A 23,499-nucleotide genomic window follows, 5' to 3' on the forward strand; every position below is an offset into this window, starting at 1 on the left:
TAACGTCACCGAATCGACCTACACTCTTTCAGTTTGTGCGAGCACAGCGGCACACTTCCGGCCGTGTCATGCCCCAAACGATGATAGCATCCGACGGTACGGTCGCCACGTCCCCCAAGAGCATAGCTGATGTTCTGAACACTCAGTTCACCTCATTTGGGCTACCTGATGATCCTTCGTGGCGCATTCCCCCTTTGTCCCAGTCGCCTTTCATATCTGTTCCGTTCCGTACAATCACTGTCACTACGTTTCAAGTTCGGAAATATCTGAAGCGCCTGAAATGTGGAAAGTCTCCCGGCTCAGATGGGATCCCGAATGAAGTGCTGCAGTCTCTTGCACCATCAATAGCCTATCCTCTCGCCATTATTTTTAATATGTCATTTCGAACTGGTACATTCCCACAGGATTGGAAATCCGCCATCGTGACACCGCTTTACAAGAATAAAGGCTCCCGTGCTTGCCCGGCAAACTACCGCCCCATCTCTCTGCTGCGCACAGTTTCCAAACTTTGTGAGCGGATTGTATTCGATTCCCTCTACCTGCACATCGCTCCGGCTCTCTCACCAGCTCAGTCGGGATTCTGCCGTGGTGACTCAACTCAATACCAGGTGACTCGACTTGTCCAAGACATAGCGACAAAGAGGAACTGTGGGGAGCATGTGGGAATGGTGTTTTTCGACTTGGCTAAGGCATTCGACACCGTTTGGCATCGTGGCTTACTTGCCAAGTTGGAGGTCACCTTCCGGGTGGAGGATGCTACCTTGCGTTGGATATCCTCGTATCTGTCTGCTCGTTCTCAGGCTGTTCGCTTGTCTTATTTCTTGTCTGATCCCCTCCCTGTAACGTCTGGAGTGCCCCAAGGTTCCATTCTGGGTCCTTTGTTATTCTTGCTTTACGTTAATGACCTACCTTCAGTTGTCCCCGATGTTAGTTTGTATGCGGATGACACTGGCCTTATCTGTTCTGACTCCTCCCCTGCACAATTACTCCTTACCATGCAGCATCGCATCAACAGCACTGTCATGTGGATGCAAACGTGGAAACTCCAGCCCAATTTAGACAAGACAGAAGCCATGTATATTTCTTCATCCCCTCCTGATCAACCATTATACTTCCCTGACTCGACTATGCCTATCCGTGTTGTTACTCAGCACAAACATCTAGGTGTGATGTTTGACTGCAAACTCTCTTGGGCTGCACATGTCAACTGTGTATGCAAGCGAACAAGTTCAGCATTAGGGGTACTACAACCACATTGCACTCATTTGCCCATCCAGTGTAAACTATTATTTTATCAGTGCTATATTCTCCCTATATTCGACTATTGCGATACCGCTTGGTGTGGCCTTTCTGACACAACTCTGAACCAATTAGAAGTCCACCATAGATTTATACTTAAAATTCTTTACAACAAGGATCGATGTTTTCCTTCGGATGCCCTTTATCGACTTGCACACACTTCTCCTCTCTCCGTTCGTCATAAGCACCATCTCTGTACACTGGTTCATAAAATATTTCTTCATAAAACCCCTTCACACATGATGAAGTACAATTGGTTTTCGACAAGCTCAACCCGTAACGCGCTCATCCTGCCTCTTGTTAAGTCAGCCCAGTATCTAAAGTCCCCTTTGTTTTCCGGCTACTCTCATTGGTTATCATTACCATACGGTCTGAAAACTTGTTCTTCTATTGGTCAGTTTAAAGATCTACTATCACAACTGAACTAGACGCAATAATTATCATCGAAGAACATTCTCGAATACCTGGGTGATGCACAAATTTTGATAGCGCTCACTTCCGTTAATCGTTTTTCTTTGTAATTTTCCATTCATTTTCTGCTCTAATTCATATTTGCTTTGTTTTCCTAGCTAACTATTGCCGTGGCTGGCTCAACGCCCTTGTCTCAGGGGATTCTGTCCCTGCATTAGCTATGCTTGTCACATGCTATGAGATTGTGTCTAATAATAATAATAATAACACGCACACACGCACGCACGCACGCACGCACAGTAATGTATAGCATCATATACCTGCAGTTCTAAGTTCTTAACTACATGTAGACATTGCAAAAGGATCTCAGTGGGGGTATTTCTCACTCCCCAGGCACGACTTCCCCTCGAAAAAAATGTAATTGCTCCAGTTGAGGCGCAAGGCGGCACAGTTGTCACAGGCTGAGCTCAGTCGTAGTGGCCTCACAACTCAAACCTGCAGCATGCACGTCTCCAAATCCGCATTACCGATTTGAGGAGAGTAAAGCGGGGTTCACAGAAGCTTTTTTGCGATGCGACGCGGGATGCGACTGCCGCGAAACCGGGAAATCCCCAAATCGCAGCCATCTCGCACCCCACTCACCTGCCGCAACTGGGCCATCGCAGAAGTTAAGCTTGGCTCAACCTTTGCGATGCGACAAGCGATTTGGCGTAAGATTTTGACCTTTTCTACAGCAAAGTTGTACAAAGGTTCAAAATTGCCTATAATTTGTACAAGTTGTACCAAACCGCGCGAATATCATGGTGACGTACCCAAATCAGCAAGACTTTGTCGCATCGCCGACTTTTTCTGTGAATGGTATTTCGCGAGTTCGCATTGCACGCGTCCATCGCAGATCCCGTCGCATCGCGTGTCGCATCGCAAAAAAGCTTCTGTGAATCTCGCTTAAAAGAAATGCACCAAAAAAGAACAGGAAAACTTTGAAACCAACAACAGCAACCCCAGAGCAAAAACAACAATAGCAAAAAAAGTCTACACACCAACTTACCGTGGCAACACACTGATGGCATGTTGGATCACAATCTGACGAGCTGCTTCCATCGTTATTGTCAGCACCGCCATGGTTGCTCACAATGATATCAGCTCCTGTAGCAATGGCCATGTTGCACTGAGATATTCCAGCATGCATTCCACCAGGCAGAGCGCTGACGCAGGATGATGCGTTGCTTGCCCCTGCTGACGCACCACTCCCACGTGTGCCTGATCCACTGGTCGCAGTGTTCGGATCTCGTGCGGGAACTGAGCTTTTTGACCCAGGGCCTGCCTGCTGCTCCTCCGCATTGAGCGTGATGTGGCCAATGGCCGGGCATGATTTGCGACCCATTTGGCAAACCAGCGTGACTTCAAACACTTCCTCATTACAGCCAATGCCATCTGCAGAGCAATTAATGAAAGATATTTATATCACTCCAGTTCTTCGTTGGTCGTCTTTAGTTCAATTTTTCACCCTGAGTGCAGGCAAGAATTTGATGATTAAGTACAGTAAACGTGGTGTAAGCGACCTCTGGTTTTAGCGACCACCTGCTTTTAACGACTGTCTTCCCATGCACGGGCAGTTCTACACAGAAACTGCACCGGACACAGGGACCACCTGCCTTGCGCGACCAGCGCCTAACTGTTAGTGTACCAAATGCCACATTATTGGACCTGCACACAGCGACCATAACTAACCAAAAGTGCCTTCTTGGCTGCCGGGGTTGACTGCAACAGGGTTGAAGTGCGCTCTGAACCAAGTGCATGCAGTGAACAGAAGTGACAAGTGACAGTGCAGTATGCACTGCATGTACTTGAGTGAGGTGTGCTTTGCCCACACGAAAGTATTCTATGCTCCACAAATGTCAATATGATGCCCCTTGTTGCGGTGAATTATCAATGGCTACACGTCGGCGCCTGAAAATGTGTTGAGTTGTGACAGGATCCCGGTTGGCACAGGGTTCGCTAAACACAGGTTTTACTGTAACGGTTCAGACTAGGTATTGTGCAGGTGGCGGCAATGAAAGTTTAATAGCAACAGTCGTGTGGGATACGATAGAGGACGATAAAATTTGAACGCCTAGCAAGTGCCCACCACAGCAAGACAGCAGGGGCGTAACTGGTCCCCCTCCTTTAAGGGGGTGCACGGCCGCACCATGAACATGTATGTGTAGGATGGCTGGTGCATGCCATTCATGGTCATAACGTGCATACTGAACCCGCATGTAGGTTGAAATGTTTAGGGGGGGGGGGGGGGGTGCACGTGCCCCGTGCCCCATGCGAGCTATGCGCCTGAGACAGCGTGTCTTCTTAGTAAGTTCTTACCTTTTGGTATGCTTGGCACTAGTGCTGTGAGAATGTGAGCGTGCCTGGAAAACTCAGCTGCTTGACTCCTCACAGTGCGCCTTGTGGACGTCAGTTGAAAGTAAAGGGTATGACCTTGCGACGCACAGTCTGGGATAAACCCGTCGAAGTGTGCCTCCACATGGAATTGTCGCTGAAAGTCAAGAACACGCAGAAAACACTGAAAACGGTGATGTGTGCAGCATGCGTAAGCTCTCCGGCATCGGGCACTACTGTGTGACATTGCTGTCTCCACAGCCCACACAGAGCCTTACCAAGGGTTTTTTTAGTACAGGGTGTACTCACCGAAAGAAATGTGGCTGCCAGATAAAGGCCAATTAAGTGCTGGTCCCATAGAAACCCTATCCATGTACTGCAAAGACACTATATCATTCTTGGTATATGCCGCTAGGAATGCTATATGCATGCATGAGAGTATCGCCTAGGCACGTGCGCAGTTCGGCCCCATAGCTACGCAGGCAGCAACGGTCTAAGAGGGATTCACAGAAGCATTTTTGCGATGGGATCCGACGGCCGCGAAACCGGGAAATCACCACCTCGCGTCCGTCGCTCAGCTCACGCAAATGTCGCAATTGGATGATTACAGAAGTCGAACGTGGCTCCACTTCCGCACTGCCACCTGCGATGCGATGTGCGATTTGGACCTTCTTTGCACCAAAGTTGTACCGACGGTTCAAGAGTTGCTTGCAGATTTGTAAAAAGCTGTACTTAGCCACGCGGATGCCATGGTGACGTACCAACCTGCAATGAGCTTGAGACACATCAGCAACAGGCGACGTCACATCGGTGACTTCGTCTGTGAATGGTATTTTGCCGGTTTGCATGGCGCTGTGGTGTTGTGGATCGCGTCGATCGTGCATCGCATGGCAAAAAAAGCTCGAGTGAACCCCGCTTTAAAAAGAGATATCATCCGGTACTGCCTTCGTGCAAGCAAAATATTTCATTATTTTTACCATGTCCCATGTGACCACTATACTTGACCCCTCTATATACATCTCTAGAATTTGACTATCACAGTGTACCTGACGTATTTGGGTATAAAGAAGGGTCAGTTCAAAGGTCAAATTCAATGCAGTATAGCAATACTGCGCAGGACAAACGGGGTTTCCCCGTGCAGTATCGAAAATACTGCATACGCTGCGAAATCATGTCATTGTTTGGCTCCATACATGACGAAAATCACGCAGAGAATAGCAAATTAATGGTGATTCACTTCATGGCAGCATCGCCCTTGTACTTACATTGAATCTTTCTTTGCCTGGCGTGAGGGTAACATGCTCTGAAATAGTGAAAGAAGAAAGCACGCAAGCACAATCATGTGCTATCAATGAGACGTAGATTTACATGTACATGTGGGAATAAAAGGATTGTTCTCGGTGATCTCACAAGTGCCAGAATTATTTTAATAGTGAGCCCCTGAGAGAGAAATTGTTGGTACATACAGAACATCCATGGGGGTATCATCCCAGATTGAAACTGTGGTGACTCCATCGCATATGCACTCGGTAAGCAGGAACTCAAGACTACTAACTTACCAATTTCTTCGGGCTTGATGATTCTACCAATGAAACTGCTGACTCCAGCCGAGGTTTGAGAAGCTTCGGCACTCATTGCCTCTGCTTGTGTGGTGGTCGAGACAGGCACTGACAGCAGTGGTCTCTGATTTGGGTGTCCCTTCAGGAGTGTAGCAAGACAAAGACAGAAGAGAACGGGGTTTGCAAAGATAAGATTATATTGCTATCACCCAAGTGATCATGTTATTACTTGTATTGGCACATTTATGGTAGGCCTTGGGACTGTGGGGATGGCCATATCAAAATTTTAATTTATAGAAAAGAAAAGGACCAAGGAACTACAAGTTACGATATAATGTTCACTAACGCCACCAGGTACTAAACAATCAGCTCATGCGATAACATTGCACGACACCGACCGACGGTACTGACGGTCTACAACTAACTGGCCGTCAGCTCTAGTTGTAGAACGTCAGTACCGACGGTCAGTGTCGTGCAATGTTATCACATGACCGGATTGTTTAGTAACTGGTGGTGTTAGTGCACTTTATAGTGTAACTTGTAGTTTCTTGGTCCTTTTTTTTCTATAAATTATATTAATAATAATTACCATACTATCGCATCACACATTAAAATTAATTTTGTTTGCACAAGGATTTCTCGGAAGGACATTTTCAAACAGGAGTACTTTCACAAGTTGTGGCGTCAACACGTATATTACAGCTGAAAAGATACCGTGAAACCGAAAAGATCGGTCTGAATCAGGGCTCGAATACGGACCGCCCTTAAAAAATTAATAGCAATCTACAGAATGCGTGATACGGGGGGGGGGGGGGGGAGCATTCAATAAGCTGATACACTAGTTGAAGTGGTAATGCAAAACAAGAACAAGATGTGCAAAGCACTCACCATTCCATGGAGTAACAGTTCATTCAGCTTCTTCTTGGACTCTGGAGCGGCAGAAGAAGCAAACAAGATGGCAGCCCGGGTGAAACCATTTGAAAATAGAACTACACCGGCACAATCATGAGGTCATAGACATTACAACAGGACATATCCTTCAAGTGACAGAGAGTTCGAACTTCTCCACAACAAACACGAAGGCCCAAGCGAATTGTGTGGAACAGCTTCACTGCTCCATCGAGAGATAGGTAGTGCAAGGGTGCACCAAATACATTCCATTCACAAAAAGACGAGCGCTGGTTCTGGTGGGCACCCGTACAAGTAAGTTATTTGGTGGTTTTTTCGTGATTTTATCGTACACGGTGCAGTGCCGCGAAATTTGAAACTTGAAAAAGGGTCCAAAAGGTACCTCAACCGGTGTTCGAACCTGCACAATGTACCATGGCAAGTGGAGTGAAGTGGCCTGGATTTTCATGCTTTTCCCCAATTCAGTGTTTTTGGGGGGAAACCTGGCCGAAATCCTATTCTTGTTATGGCTTACTTTTTGGAGAAATAGATTTCATGAACATAATTGGAAGAGCATTCCATGGGATTGCAAAGAAATTGTGAAAAGCTCACAATTTAAGAAAGAAAGGGGCGTATGGATACAATTTTAAAAGAGTAACTGTCCACCACTGTAATTATATCATCATGTGACAGTCAGCAAAAACTAGGCATAAAACTGACAGAGTACTGAGACATTCGACGACCCGATACCTAGCTTCAAAACATCTCCGAAGCGCTAACCAAAAGCCTTCCAACTCGGAAGGTTCTAGTCTAAGGTAGACCAAAGAGGGGAAGGTAAGCGCAATGAAAATGAGTACAAGCTGAAGTCCCACGGGAACAACGAATGTCGATTGTTACTGTCACGAACCATACGGCGAAACGTACGTTGTGTGAAACTATTGTTTTGTAGTCATCTAGTTCATCACATTGTCATGCATGAGAAGTACTGTAAGAGTTCAGCGTTCGGTTTTGTACAATTCGTTTTCGCAAAGCTTCCACTTCTTTGTTTCCGAGTTGAAAGGCTGTTGGTTAGCGCTTCGGAGATGTGTTGGAGCTAGGTGTCAGATCGTCGAACATCTCAGTACTCTGTCAGTTGTGTGCCTAGTTGTTGTACTTTCTGACTGTAGACAGTATCCAGTTACAGTGGCGGACAGTTACTCTTAGCTCGTATCCATATGCGCCTTTGCTTCAAAAGTTCAAAATTTGATCTATCAAAAGCTAGGATATCATCTTTTTATGAATGGTCACTGTACTGTAGCAGGATCCATTCACCATCATTTCATAAGAGAACATGCACGCTGTCAAACACAATAAACCAACCAAAGAGAATCACCCAATGCACAAACACACACACACACACACACACACACTGCGGCACACACACACACGTCACACGGGTGCACCTCATGCCCATGCGACAGAGGAGCAGACTCAGCGAGGGGTGAAATAGGAGATGTGACCTCGACATAATGGGAATGTCCTCACCATAAGACGTCAGATCTCGAGATATACGTATCTCCTTGAAAAAGGGCAGTGGGTTCAACAAAGGGTTGTCACCTCGACAAAGCGTTGTGACCTCGGCAAAGGGTTGTGACCTCGACAAAGGGCAGTGACCTCAACAAAGAGGTGTGACCTCAACATTGTCTGCTTACCTTCGAGATGGAATTGGGTTTCAAACAAAAACAAATGGTCACACTTGGCACGTACAGTGCATGGCAATAATTGGTACGTACGGTGTGCATGGCAATAAAGCACAGCCTGTACATTATGTATTTTAATAGAACTTTTTGTTCTGTTCAAACGAACGAATGAACAAACACTCAGTACCGTATTTTCCGGAGTATATGCCACACTTTGAACACTCAAATTTCACCTCAAAAAAGGGGTGTGGTTTATACTCTACTAAGATGATCAACTTAACAATGATAAAGAGGATAGATGTCTGTATTTCCTGGCAAAAAATAGGGGGGGGGGGGGTGCGGCTTATACTCCGGGAAATACAGTACATTCATTTCTCCATTTCACTATTCACCTACCCTCTCTTTCAGTTGGCTCAATGATCGGTCTTGATGACGAACGTGCGCGTCTTGGCCTTGATTTTGACCTGGTGGCATCAAGCAGCCCTGGCTTGGCCTTGCTCCGATTCACAGCTTGTTGGAGGTCATGCCTAGCTTGCTCTGCCAGACGCTTCTCCTCAGCAAGGCGGGCAATCTCCTTAGCACTGAAGCGAGCATTCTCCTCAGCAAGGCGAGCCTTCTCTTCGGCAAGACGAGTTGTTTCCAGGGCCGCAACACGATGGTGCTCTGCCTCTTCCTCCTTCAACTTCAGTGCTTTTTCCAACTCCTCATTCTTCTTCAGGACTTGTAGAAGTCTGGCCATCATTTCACTGACGTTGTTATCCGACTGAGTGGACGGTGTAGCTTTGCTCGCGGCCATGTCATCAGGTTCTAAAGAAAACAGCAATAGTCACATTGACAAAGAGGCGGAAACAGTGAAAAGAAGATTCTGTAAGAGTTGAATCTCTAACGGGGTACACAGTCCAGCTTTTCAACGAGAAAGAGTACATCGTTACCTCAAGAAATGTTACACGTGCGTTATTCCTTCTCTACGTTGCACTATAGAAATAGAAGATAGGTGGGTGCTGGCAGGGTCATTAAACTGTGTGCCCACTTAGTGGGAAAATTGGCAAATCGCTAAACTTAAAGTCTCGTTACACTTTCAACTCTTACAGTAATTATCAACAAGCCACATTAAAGGGGAAGTTAGGGCAAAAATTAAAATTTCACCAGTTGTAGTCTTCGGGGTGCTGAGTCGAATGGTCTTGGTCCGAGAAATCTGAGACGCTCCCTTCCTACTTGAATCCCAATCGAACTCGCGCACTTCCACCAAAACTGGGTGACTGCGCCCTACTAGATGGGGATTTGTATGCAAAATGTCACTAAAAGCGCCATTTCGTTCTTATAAAAGCACGGATGACCGCGATTGGCCCATATGTTGTAGTCTTTTGGACGCTGAGTTGACTGGTTTCGGTCCGAAAAGGCTGCGATGCAGCGTTCGCCCCTAATTCCCAATCGAACATGGTTGAACAAGCGGTCACGTGCTCCTGCGTACACCAGTCACCTGGTCACCGTGCCTGCAGGGTACAACTTACAGCCTGTTTTGACCTTTTTTGGGTGCAGTCCTGTCACTCGAGTTGAACTTTAGTGTGAAAGTTGTCGCCTGCTGGCGTGGTGACCAGGTGGTTTTGGCACCCAGGAGCACGTGACCGCTTCTTCAACCATGTTCGATTGGGAATAAAGGAGGAACGTTGCATCGCAGCCTTTTCGGACCAAAACCAGTCGACTCAGCGTCCAAAAGACTACAACATATAGGCCAATCGCGGTCATCCGTGCTTTTATAGGAACGAAATGGCGCTTTTAGTGACATTTTGCATACAAATCCCCATCTCGTAGGGCGCAGTCACCCAGTTTCGGTGGAAGTGCGCGAGTTCGATTGGGATTCAAGTAGGAAGGGAGCGTCTCAGCTTTCTCGGACCAAGACCATTCGACTCAGCACCCCGAAGACTACAACTGGTGAAATTTTGATTTTTGCCTTAACTTCCCCTTTAACAACAACACGAAGTATTATAAAAGAGAGACAGGAGGCAAGAGAGATGGGCGACTGAGTGAGTAGGCATCCATCTGGTAAGCGTCAAAGTTGCTGTCCCCCAACAGAGCTCGTTTTTTCACCACAGTTAGAGCCCTTTAACTTTGATACTTTACTTTTTGTCAGTTTAAAATGCTTTGTTGTTCACTAGACGTCATTGTGACTAGCTTGAGTGACTAGTCACTCAAGCTATGTTCAAACAGATAGCTATCCGGAGAGTGGACAAATATATACTGTATAGCAGGAAATTTTCGGACGGAATTTATTTTCGTACGATTTCATACACGGCCTCTTTTGTACTAAAATTAATTCCGTACTAAAATTTGTTCATGTGAAAATATGTACACTATACATGGGTACTGCTTGCGAACACGTGCATTTAGCATGCAGCACTGTACGAAAATAAAACCCGGACGAAAGGTCGAAATTCGGCTTTGTCCGAAAATATTTCCGTCCGAAAATTTCCTGCTATACAGTAGTTCGAAATAGCAACAAGGATGAACAGAATGAAGACTGCGCTCCAACTCTGAGTTTCAGGCATGAGGCTATCATACGACACTAGCTACTGGAAACTCTGGAACTTTTTTCTGGTTTTTACTTCGAAGTAGTACTGGATAGATCCCCGTTTCTTCACAGTGCTTGGCACAAAAAGGAAACTAAGGCAACAGAGAAAACGTGCTTCAGACTGGCCAGACAGCTGTTCATCCTCACTGGCCCTGGTCTTACCTTGGACTTCCTCCGCACTATGTCCGTGTGGGGTACTGACTGCACAAGCAGCAGCAGCAACAGATGCAGCCGCAGTGGGGGCACTGTGAGGCACTTCTGCAAGGTTGAATTCCATCGCCGGGAAGGGGTCAATTCCATCGTCATTACCTGCCGGCAATGACAGAGTCGTGATGTGAGGCCCACATTGTCCTGAACTAGCCATGTGCCTTGCCTCTCCAGACTGGTCACAAAGAACAACACAACACAATTACAAAGCGCAAGAAAGAGAACCCAGTCAGACCCCTGAAGAAAGGAAACCCAGAAAATATAATATTATAAGAACGTTCACACAGACACAACCGCGCGCCCGCACACACGCACACAAACGCACACAGAATCGCAAACACACAACACACAGACTCGCAAGCACACAACCCAGAGACTCGCAAACACACACACACACACACACACACACACACACACACACACAGGCCAGGTCAACTCACATCCGGTGTCATACGTCCAAGTAAATCCTCAATATCATTGTCGGATAGTATGGGGCATTCGTGCAGGCCTACACCGTGTGAATTCCACTGCTGCTGCTGCCGCAGCTGCTCATGCTGATTTTGCTGTTGCTCCTGATGCTGCAACTGTTCCTGTTGTTGTTGTTGCTGCTGCTGTTGTTGGCCAGCCAGAGATGACCGATCGTTTATCGGCAGTGAAACAGCTGTCTCGTTGGTAGCTACCACGCCAGTGTGTGACTTCGAGACGGCAGCATGCAACATGGAACCATTGTTGCGGCCGGGAGGCTGACTGTTGATGAAGGCTGTGTCCAATTCATCAGGCGGCCTGAAATTGTCCTGGGGTGATTTCAGCAAGCACAAAGGCAACGAGATATAGAGGTGGTTAGGAAACTTCTACAATGAGTTCATAACAAGTTCATAATAATTTTGACTTGGGATAAACTCATTGCCAAACGCATCGCAATGCCCAGTTAGCTGGGCCCAATTTGGGACATGGAAACAAGTCAGTATCTCATTCTGTACTTGTTGAGCGAGTTGTTATAAACGCCCCTTGCAAGAAGTGCACAGTTGTTCCGGTCTTCAGAAAGCATGCAGGATTTCTTTTCACTGCCTCAGCATCCAGCCCACCTCTGCCCATGGACACACACATGCACGTATGCACGCGCACGCGCGCGCACACACACACATGCACATACACACACACGCACATACACACACACACACATGCGCGCACACATGTAGACACCAAGGAGCATACAAAGTACCTGACTGTTAGGAACTGGGTGAACAGAGATGCTTGTGTTTGATCCAGGCATTACAGCATGTGCTGGTTTAATCATATGGTTGGCCACTGGCACAGTACCGACATTGAAGCTGGATCCACCTTCTTGGTAAAGACCGGATTGGGAAACCAACAGACGCCGGTCAATTTGATTCACATTAGGCAGGGCAGTGTCCGCATCGGACGCGCCACTCCCACTGCTTATGTTGTTGATGTTGTCGCTACTGCTGCTGCAAGAGAATGCAGCCGCGCTCACAGTATGGACTGTTTGCGGACCCTGAGTGCAAAATAGAGAGAGTACAGAATGCGACAGAAACAACACCACTGCTGCCTTGCTGGTAGCAAGGCGAAAACAAAACAGACGGACAGAGACACAGAGACACAGAGACACAACAACGATCGCTCACATACGAACCTGATTATGGGTGGTGTGAGGATCACTAGTGTTGGTGGTGGTATTGAAAGCCATTGAACCATTGCCATTGGTTTGAGCATATGGTTGAAATGGAGCTCCATTCACAACACCACCATTATTGCAAGATGCAGAGCCACCCAGTGGAAGTATTCTAGTTGGAGTGGTGTTGTTTGGTAATAGCCCCTACAAGGAATTGCATAGAATAATCACACGCAGAACACGCGACAATGTAGCCTTGAAGATGCGACCACTCACAATGCCCAGCCCCAATTGTCGTCCTCTAAAGGAATTAAAAGGCATTTGTGGAGATTTAAAAAAGACCTATGAAACTGTAGCTTCACGTGACCGCCAAAAATGATGCCAGGAACCTGTACGTCTCATGCAAGTGTCAATATTTTGACAAGTTCCACTTCAGTGTTAGGCAGCTAAGCACCAGGCGGCTGGGGGTTGCTTTCGGTACTCAAACACCCCCTACCCCCCCCCCCCCCCCCCACCACCACCACACACACACCACAAAAAACATTCCGACATGGCTTTAACTGATGTACCCATGCCGCTGAACGTGCTATGCCTACACCGTGAATCAGGGCTGGCCGGGGCATCTCGAATGAGTGCTCCACACACCTGCATCTGAGTGGAGAGCGGCAAAAAAATTCCCTGTGACAATGGGGACAGTGTTTCGCTGTCTGTTGGTGCTGTTTGATGGTGCTGTTCGATGGTGCTGTTCGATGGTGCTGTCTGTTGGTGCTGTTTGATGGTCGCTCAGCGTGTGAAACTTCAAGTTACAGTACAGCAGTCTACCTAGCCTCTTGTATTTCCGTGCCAAAATAATGTGGCAGCAACCCCTTCATACCAGAACCCACCTCAGGCCCGCGCATGCCAGTGTGGGAACTGACATCAGGGGAGAGGCGGGGGGAGGGGGGGGGGGGGGAGGTTGAAGCAGTGACCAATGGATTGGCATTAATGAACAGGGGGTGGGAACAAGCAAGGCCAGTGGCAATTGGATTTACTGAAAAGTACAGCGAGAGCACCCCATCACCAGGTCCTTCCCTGGTCGGGGCACTTTAAAGTGGCTTACCTGCGGGCCAGAAGATTGCATTGACATCGGCTCCAGCTCAATGTCACCAGCAAGGGTGGCAAGAGTAGCCGTTGGTCCAGAAGAGTAGCCCTTGTCAGACGAATCCATGCCATCCTCCATTGCCGTTCCTACATTGTCCTGCCCAAATGCAGCGCCAATGCCTGGCAGGGTGTACTGCTGACCAGCGACATTAAAGCCGTTAGAAGCAGTGCCGGTACAGGATGCAGGCAGCGCAGATGCAACCTGGACAAGACAAATACACGATAACAGCAGGAGAAAAACTCGTTTAACGGCTGACATTGTTGCACGATGCGGTGTAGTTATCAATTCAAAGTTTGGTCCCTTTCCCTCGCCGCAATATGAAATACGGAAAGGAGAAAGGATCGCGAGATGATGGGGTGGGAGATGATGGGGGTGGGAGATGATTGGGTGGGAGATGATGGGGGTGGGAGATGATGGGGGTGGGAGATGGTGGGGGTGGGAGATGGTGGGGTGGGAGATGGTGGGGGTGGGAGATGAAAGGGGTGGGAGATGATAGGGGCGAGAGATGATGGGGGTGGGAGATGGTAGGGGTGGGAGATGATGGGGGTGGGAGATGATGGGGGTGGGAGATGATGGGGGTGGGAGATGATGGGGGTGGGAGATGATAGGGGTGGGAGATGGTGGGGGTGGGAGATGAAAGGGGTGGGAGATGAAAGGGGTGGGAGATGATAGGGGTGGGAGATGATAGGGGTGAGAGATGATGGGGGTGGGAGATGATAGGGGTGGGAGATAGTGGGGGTGGGAGATGGTGGGGGTGGGAGATGAAAGGGGTGGTAGATGATAGGGGTGGGGGGGGGGGCTGCAGTATGAAGAAATTCCTTGCTCTCCTACATAAGAGTGTAATATGAGTGAGATAGTTCACCTCACAACGTGCAGACTGTGTAAAATCCGAATTCCGGCCACATTCTAAACTTGACGACACCTGCAACAACCCCCTGCATGTTTCTAAACTGGTCTGAACATAGCCCCCTGTTGTCGGTTGTCATGGCCAGATGGCTTGTTATCTCATAGTCCCTGGCATGATGGGCACTCGAGGGTTGATGCTAGACTAGTTGATACACGTCAGAGTTGTCAAACAAATCGCTACCTGGCTTAGTTCAGCAAGCTGGTTGGTAGCTTGTTGGTATTGCTCCGGTGGTTGCTGGTATTGCTCCGTTGGTTGTTGGTATTGCTCCGGTGGTTGCTGGTATTGTCGCTGCTGTTGTTGCTGTGCATGCAGCTGTTGCTGTTGTTGTAGCTGTTGCAGTTGTTGTTGCTGCTGCGGCAGCAGCTGCTGCACCTGTTGCGCTTGATATTGTTGCATTGGCGACTGCTGTACATGCGGCTGCTGCTGTTGCTGCAGGTGCTGCGCTTGATATTGTTGCATTGACCATGGCTGGTGCTGCAACTGTTGATGTTGCAGCGCTGCAGCATCAAATGACTGTTCCACTGCAGCCTGAGCACCTGGTAACGGTACATTGGTCCTGTTCACACAGTCCACGAAACTTTGACTTGACATGAAGCCACTCTAAAACAACAGCAACACAAACACCAGCATACAAATGTGTTTTCAAAATTCATTTTTCTTGAGTTCCTCTTACACGCCGGACAGAGGGAAGCAGCAACAGACATTCCACTCTTCCCTCTTTCATGAGAGTTCTCTAATTCACATGCGTGAACTATGCGTACTGGGCACGCTGTCAGCACACGCCTGCAGCCTGTTAGTTTGCCCCCCCCCCCCCCCCGGGTTGCTGACTCGGCTGCCCCGGCCCTGGGGTGGACACAGGACTGAGGTGTGTGGGTAGATTAGGAGAGTTGAACACTGGTCAACTATATCCTATCTCTGACCGGCCGTGGTTTACCGTGTGGTTTTGGACGTAATGCACGAACTGGTGCTGCCAAATGCCAACAGGAGAGATTCCAATGTTTCTATGAAAGGGAACAGGGGTGGGGGGGGGGAGATGTCTGAGGAAATATACGTGATGCAGTTGGCAAACATGTGTTCTGTCCTTCTTCTCCTTCTCTATCTGTCGGTTTGTCTGTCTGCTAGTCTCTCTCCCTCTCTCTCTCTCTCTCTCTCTCTCTCTCTCTCTCTCTCTCTCTCTCTCTCTCTCTCTCTCTCTCTCTCTCTCTCTCTCTCTCTCTCTCTCTCTCTCTCTCTCTCTCTCTCTCTCTCTCTCTCTCCCGCTAGCTCCCTCCCCCCTCCGTCCGTCCGTCCCTCCCTCCTTCCCTCTCTCTCTCCCTCTCTCTCTCTCTCTCTCTCTCTCTCTCTCTCTCTCTCTCTCTCTCTCTCTCTCTCTCTTTCTCTCTCTCTCTCTCTCTCTCTCTCTCTCTCTCTCTCTCTCTCTCTCTCTCTCTCTCTCTCTCTCTCTGTTTCGGAGAGCCAGTGAAACCGCCCTCACGAATAAAATACTTGACAAGCACTGAATACTGTAATTTCACACATTTTTAGCGTACTTTTACTTTCGCTACTTTCGGAGCATCTCTTTCATACCTAACATGTTTAATAGCTGCACATCGACCAGCACATTACCCAATAGACACTCCTTCTCCGTAGTTTTAAAAATTCCAATAGCCTCAAGAGCACTGACTTGCATCATCCAGTGGGGGACTGCTTACTAGTGTGTGTACCTAAATTTTCTGTTGGCCTAACACTCAATCTGCGGATAGAACTGTTTCGTCCTTTGTGGACTCATCAGCGCAGCGCAGAGAAAATAAGGCCGAACCTGATAGCAACAGGTTGATCTAAAATGTAGTTTTTTGGCCACATACCTAAACAGGAATGGGTTTGCCCCCACACTGGAGCTCGCGCTATTCCGCCGACGACTTGACACTTGACTGACTCACGACTGCCATCCAGAGAACACGAGAAGTCCATCGAACCAGCGAATCAGTGTGGGGGCAAACCCATTCCTAAACAAAATCATCGCCGAAGTCGCAACCTCTATTTCGTACATACCTAAACAAATAATTTTAATGTTGAGCACCTGAAATTTCTGAAAATGTATGCTAGTGAGTACCATCTTGCAGTCTTCGGCATATCAACACTTCACAACGAAAGTCTGCACCTTTCAGAGCCCTTTCACGAACGTAACACTTTAATAGTGTAGTTCGGAGGTTGAGGCTCAAGGCAAGACAACCTTATGGCATGTCCACGAAGGAGCGGACGGAGCACTCCAGAAGTCATAACAGAAACCCCATGGGGAAATGCACATACTGTAAATATACAAAATTTCGGCGCTGCAAAATTTCGGCACTTCACGATTTTTGACATTTTGGCAGCGATTTATTTTCAGCGTGGGGTAGAGGGCATGGTATAGTGCGACAGATGCTGTGAAAAATTTCATCAGCGTTTTAATTTCGGCGTTTTGGGTCGGTGCCGAATATACTTCCTCCGTTAACAAAAACTTCGTGATGGATTTTTGAGGGGCTGATTTGGGCACAAACCGCCGTGAAATGAGTCGCAATCACTTTCTTGGCCTTCCCTGGCATGCCATGAAAGAGGTACGATGCAAGGAGAGCGACCTTTCACAACAAGCCGAGCGGAATCGATGGTTGCGCTGTGGAAACTTAGGTGATGACAGTCATGGCGAGCGAAACTGAAATACCACTTCTCCGAGGGGTTATTGCGCTGCTTGGCCTCTCTACCACTTTAGCACTAAGTAAGTTGGAGAGCGGTAGAGAGTGATAAATCGGAGCAGCGAGCCCACAAAATGAGCGAGTGGACAAGGAGCTGCTCCGATCGCACGGCTCAATGAAAACAATTCTGAACTCAAGCTCTTGTTCAACCTGCGCAAAGCGCAGATTCGAATGCTGATGACCATGCATTATTTCAGAAGTATGCAGTCCGATACGAGTCTCATGGCTAAAGAAAGTCGACTGGACTTGCTAGCCGCTGCCGTTCAGTGCTGGCAGGGGTATCCATTAGAGAAAATGGAATCAGTTTGGCTCTGCCTTTACTCCTCGTTTCGCAGAGTTCTGGAGAACGAAGATGAAACCAGTCGTAAAAATATTTTTCACGACTCCCTGGTGGAAACGAGTAATCGCCATCGCGGCGGATCACGCAGCTTGAAAGCCAACTTACTTGAACGACGGCGACATCAAGGTCAGTGGAGTGTGATCAAAGAAGCCGAGGCAAGGCTGAAACGAGCTGATCAACGACTTGAGAGAGATGACGACTCGCGTGCAGCAGATGACGACTCTCGTGCAGCAGATGACGACAGCCACGCAGGTGAAAAATGAGTCGGGCGAAAGCGACGCAAACTGAACTCTCTGCTCATTCCGCCAACAGTTTCTCTTGTAAAGACTCTGTACACCGGATGAACTAGCTTCGTCCAGTGATTAGCAGTCGATACAAACTGTTCTTGACCTGTTCTAAGCGTTTTGATATCCATCAAAATCCATCACGAAGTTTTTGTTAACGGAGGAAGTAGCCGAAATTAAATAGCTGCCGAAAATTTGTATATTTACAGTAGAGACTTGTGACCGTAACGGTATCCACATCAGGACACGTGCTTACAGTTACACACTTGTGACTAAGCCACAAAGAACAACGAACAACGGCATAATGTATGCCTTGTTTGGTAGATTAGCATGTTCATCGGTCAATTCGGTTGTCAGGAGCACTGTTTTCAACACAGTGCGCATTCCGCCCGGTAACATGCTGTCAACCGATCAAGATAAACAACGGTATTATTATGGGTCGTCCTCCATGGCCCATACTACAGTACTACTAGTACATGGCAATAACTGTGCAGATAACAAGCAGCGTAACAAAAGTACCTGTCGCCGGCAGCGTGCACATGCCAGCAGTCTTCGGCTGTGCAGTTAAATTCTGAAAAGCGCCGGCAACAATCTGGGGTGAATTAATCCGTCCTTTCTCTTCGCAAGATTAGCCCAGGAACTGCCAGGAGTGTGTTCCGCCATCACTCCAAACTTTTAGAATTAATAGCGCACTGTACTGCACCACAAGCTAGTGGAAAATGATCTTTAGGCACCCGAGGTGGCAGTGGACATATCTGTAATTATTCTAAAATCGCGGTGACAGATGATTCCTGGAACATACCACCGTGGGGCCAGGGAAATACAACTCCGGTGGAGAGGACTACAATGCTTGACAGTTTCTTGTTCACTCAAGACAAAGAGCTAGAGCCTAGAGGAAGAGATGTTTCGTGCGCATGCGTATATGTGTGTTGGTGAGTGATTGACGTCATGGCAGCGAGATCGCTACAGATCCACCGCCCCCGAGAGCTCACTGGCTACACAAAGTTGGGGAAACCCAGTGGCGTATCCGGAGGGAGGGGGGAGTCCGGGGTTCCACGGAACCCCCTTATTTTTTGCAAATGTTCAACCAAAAAAACATCGAAAATGTCATGCGTATGCAAGAGGACAATCAGTCATGTCGACATCCGGGCGATCCGTCCGATCAAAGTAAGTGCAGTCATGTAGATCTAGAATCATTAATTTTTGTACTGAGTAGATCTACATGATCGTACTTACGTCACGACTACTTCGAGGAGAATCGTCATGCTGTTTTGACCCGCTAACTTTTCACACTTGTAGCGTGATGTGTATGTCCCTCAATTCTTTGCCCATATGAATTGCTGTGTTAGTCATTTTTGTTCCTTTATCCCCTGTAAGAGCCTATGAAGAGAAGGGAAGGAAAACGTTCGTTTTTACATTTCCTAAGTGTTCGGTTGGACTGGCGTGGATTGCGGAGATGCATATACCAGCCAGTCTACAGCATTGAAGAATTGTAGACGCTTCCAATTTGTTCTACAATTTTGAAGAAACTCTGAAACAGATGATTATTCGGCTGTAGTCGAGCCTCTAAAATTCGAAGAATGTGAATCGATGACCAGTCCTTGGCGACAGATGACCAGGAAAGTGCCACACAGCTAGTACAGGGCAGTTGATTTGATTTGCGACCCAACAAGGCAAGAACAGGACGAACGCTGGAAATACAATGGGCAGCATGTACACGTACAGTACTATATGAAGAGAACAACAAGGACAATCAAGGCTTGTTTGCTGCCTGATGATTGCGAGAGCATGAAACTTCAAGTCGCAGCAAACAAGTCTTGATTGTCCTTGTTGTTCTGTTTTGTATTACGCTCTGCCTCCGCCATGGTGTTGAGCACTGTCAGCACACTGGGTACACCCTCGCTCCGGTAAAGTACAGTATTAGATAAACCTTGTTTTAGTTCACACATGTTGTTGTTGGTATGACAGCAGTAAGGTGACTGTGTTCCGAACACGGTGTCCTCCATCTTGTTTCATGCTGTCAAACCAACAACAATACAATCATGTATATGTACAGTCGTCGGAGACACAAAGAAACGCCAGCGTTGGTGTGATCACTGGGAAAGAGATGGCTGCCATGTCCATCAATCCTTTCTCTGGGTTAGACCATACAAGTGAGTCCATACTGATAGTTTTACTCGGCCTAGGCTTTGTTTTATTTCGACTCCCACTGCCAAGAGTATACCCTTTCTACTCTTGGTAGATCTACTACAGTACATGTTCTTGGAAGTACGACAGTCAACCTTGCGAATACGACCCTCGTCTACAAGGCATTAATATATTTTGCGGATAATGCCGGCAGAAAAATTGGCGGAATTCGGAACTTTTCTGAAACATTCCATGCATGTTTGGTGTGTGGATAAAGAAATGGAGCAGAATTCGAGGAATTGCCCGCCATAAGGTTTGTATGGTTCTGCCAATTTCACTGCTTTTCGAGCAGAATCTGCAATCTTTTCGAGCCTTATCCGCCAATGCCTATGGTCTCGTCTCTCGATCGTCTCTCAATCATCCCTCGATCGTGCATGAGAAAAGAATGATACTCGTAAGTGACTATTGTGTACCGTCTACTCTGCACTGTAGTCGATCTACCTGTGAGTGTGACCAGGTGACGTGCCAGCCAAGAGATCGCATCGCGGACGGCGGGTAGGCATTGGCGGATGATGCTCGAAAAGGTGGCAGATTCTGCTCGAAAAGCAGTGAAATTGGCAGAACCATACAAACCTTATGGCGGGCAATTCCTCGAATTCTGCTCCATTTCTTTATCCACATAGCAAACATGCATGAAACTTACCAGCGGGAGTCCCCAGACAGAGGGCCAGAGCAAAGTGCAGCAAGGTACTTTCCCTCTGCCAAACTCGGGGAAAGTCCCCATTCTAGCATACAATGGACATGATTGTATATAGGTGCCACGTGTGTGGTGCTAGGGCCGCGTCGCCTGGGGCGGTACAGTCTTGAGGTCGGATCCGAGTTCTCTGGCATCATATTTTAAAACCCATGTACATGTATCAGGGCCGGCTATTTGACACACAGGTTGGCTGGGTGAGGAAAAGCGACCGTCACTCGTCATCGTCAGACCCAGACTGGGCCAGAGAGACGATCTTCATCAGACAGTAGTCCATGACTGGCATGCGTTCATGCACAGAGTCAGACACAGACAGTCAGTGCATAGCGAGCGGCGAGCGCTAGTCCAGCGTCGTCAGTGAGGATTCCAACGAGGCACACAGCATACAAGTAACAAGGATCTGTTCCATCGGACCACCGGTGTGACAAAGTAGCGATAATGGTGCATCTGGGGGGCCATGAAGTCCTAGGCCTAGGCCAACGGAGCTCCCTAAAAGGTCACCACCACTGCTACGATTCATTATAGTGGGTGCTTCCTAACGTTATAGCTGTATCACATGTTTGCAATGAAGTGGCCTTCGCGCTGATGCCTTCTTTCAAACATGTGCGCGAATTAGCACAGAAAGAAAGACGAGGCCACAACAGAGTCTGTCTGCTCCATACTCGGGTCAGCGACCCGGTTGGGGGGTACTTCAACACGCTTGGAAAAAAAGACACTTCAACTTGGGATACTCCCTGATGTACAATAGCCGCACATGAATGTACCCGACTCTGACCCGGTTGCAAGACTTGTGCCAGGTACAGGTGTCCCGGTTGGTTTGAAATCCTAGAGCAGACACTGCAGTCATTGAAATACTATATAATCTTTATTTCAGGATTAACCAAAGGCTTACGCCTATATGGAGGATCTCCCATTTTGAGTACCGTAGAATCCCGCGGATAAGCCCATGGGCTTATCTGTTTCACAAGGACATTTCGGTGGGCTTAAACGAGAAATTGGGCTTATACGCGGGCATGGGCTTATACGCCGACACCAAGTTGTGCTATTGAAAAGTATCAAGGAAGTGAGAAGTACATTGCTGAAAACAATTGTGCAAACAAAAACAACCGATGATTGTGCTGAAATGTACGAACAAAAACTAATGTGCATGTACTACGTACATGGTATGGCCAAGAGTCCATAATTTATGGACTCTCGGTATGACCTAGGCCCATGGGCTTGTACGATGAAGCCTAGTGATGTTCGAATAAACCCTGGGCTTATGCGCGGGCATGGGCTTATGCGCGGGCATGGGCTTATACGCGGGTGGGCTTATCCGCGGGATTCTACGGTATGTACTACTAACATAGTCACACATCCTTTATTGCTGAACCCACAAATAATTGTGATACAGGTTGTAAACCATTCGAGGTAGAAGAAAAAGCCATTAAAAACGAGAGAGCTTGGAAGCTCAGGGCCCTACGCTATGCTTCTATGCTTTTTTGCCTAGCTCATCGTACATGTTATAAGAACTGAGGCAAAAGTATTTGCAGAATTTATTGCGGATTGTTATTTCTCTAATAATCATCTTCTTTTGGTTTGCTCCTTCTTTTCTTTTTATCTCCTTATACTGTAAATCAACAAATTTTGGCTGATGAGAAATAGAAACCTCTCTATTAGAGAGGTTAAGATGCACGTTATTTCCGACGTGACGCGCAATTTCACGTCAAATTTGAAATCGATAGGTATTTTTGCTCTCACATGCATCCATTGCTCAATAATGCATCAATTTCCTATATGACAAACTTTGGCCTGTGATTTACTTTGGCCGGTTGGTACCAAGCGGCGAAATCAGCGAAATTAAATCGCCAGCGAAAATTAGTTGATTTTAATACAGTAATCGGATTTTCTGGCCTTTTTGTAGTAATACATGTACATTGACCTGTTGAGCCAATGACGACGCCGAATGCATGGTTGCATGTGGAGCACATTACATAACTTAGCAGTCTCCTAAAATACGTATCCTGTCCGACGGCAAAAGAGTCTGCAGATTTAGTTTTTCTGCGCGTCGACGGGATGTCTGCGACGCGAAAGTTCAGCTCGCGTTATTTGGCTCGCACGTCGAAAAATCAACACGAGTGACCTGCTGCTCACGTGGAAATTTGGACATTACATAACTTTACAGTCTCCTATAATACGTATCGTGTCCGACGGCAAAAGAGGCTGCAGATTTAGTTTTTCTGCGCGTCGACGGGATGTCTGTCCTGACGTTCACTGGGACCGGCGCTGACTCTGCCGATCACGGGCGTTCTGGACTCGACAGGATGTCTGTCCTGACGTTTCCTGGGACCGGCTTAGACTCTGCCGATCACGGGCGTTCTGGACTCAACGGGATGTCTGTCCTGACGTTGCCTGGGACCGGCGGACTCTGCCGATCACGGGCGTTCTGGAGTCGACGGGATCTCTCTTCCGACGTTTCCTGTGACCGGCGCTGAATCGCTCGTTCACGCTTATTTTGGAGACGACGCGATCTCTCTTCCAAAGTACATGTATGTTTATGCTGACGCTGTTTATGCTGACGCATCCTATCACCTATTCGGCGTCTATTCTAATTTAATTTCCTCCTCGTCTCCCTATT

General features: G+C 47.6%; 1 protein-coding gene across 1 annotated transcript in view; it reads right to left on the reverse strand.

Annotated features, from left to right (window-relative positions):
• Positions 1-23,499, reverse strand: part of LOC135820829 (uncharacterized) — a 46,357-nt gene that overhangs the window by 17,925 nt on the left and 4,933 nt on the right. The window contains exons 3-14 of the mRNA XM_065333868.1: positions 14,847-15,266; positions 13,718-13,960; positions 12,640-12,822; positions 12,208-12,501; positions 11,426-11,779; positions 10,941-11,160; positions 8,606-9,016; positions 6,531-6,571; positions 5,643-5,781; positions 5,349-5,386; positions 4,069-4,240; positions 2,759-3,144 (exon numbers count right to left, since the gene is read on the reverse strand). Of these exons, the coding sequence (XP_065189940.1) occupies positions 2,759-3,144; positions 4,069-4,240; positions 5,349-5,386; positions 5,643-5,781; positions 6,531-6,571; positions 8,606-9,016; positions 10,941-11,160; positions 11,426-11,779; positions 12,208-12,501; positions 12,640-12,822; positions 13,718-13,960; positions 14,847-15,266 (2,901 nt within the window). The remainder of the gene's footprint in view (positions 1-2,758; positions 3,145-4,068; positions 4,241-5,348; positions 5,387-5,642; positions 5,782-6,530; positions 6,572-8,605; positions 9,017-10,940; positions 11,161-11,425; positions 11,780-12,207; positions 12,502-12,639; positions 12,823-13,717; positions 13,961-14,846; positions 15,267-23,499) is intronic.

Source organism: Sycon ciliatum, chromosome 7 (genome assembly GCF_964019385.1).
Source record: "Sycon ciliatum chromosome 7, ocSycCili1.1, whole genome shotgun sequence".
Lineage (NCBI taxonomy): Eukaryota > Metazoa > Porifera > Calcarea > Leucosolenida > Sycettidae > Sycon > Sycon ciliatum.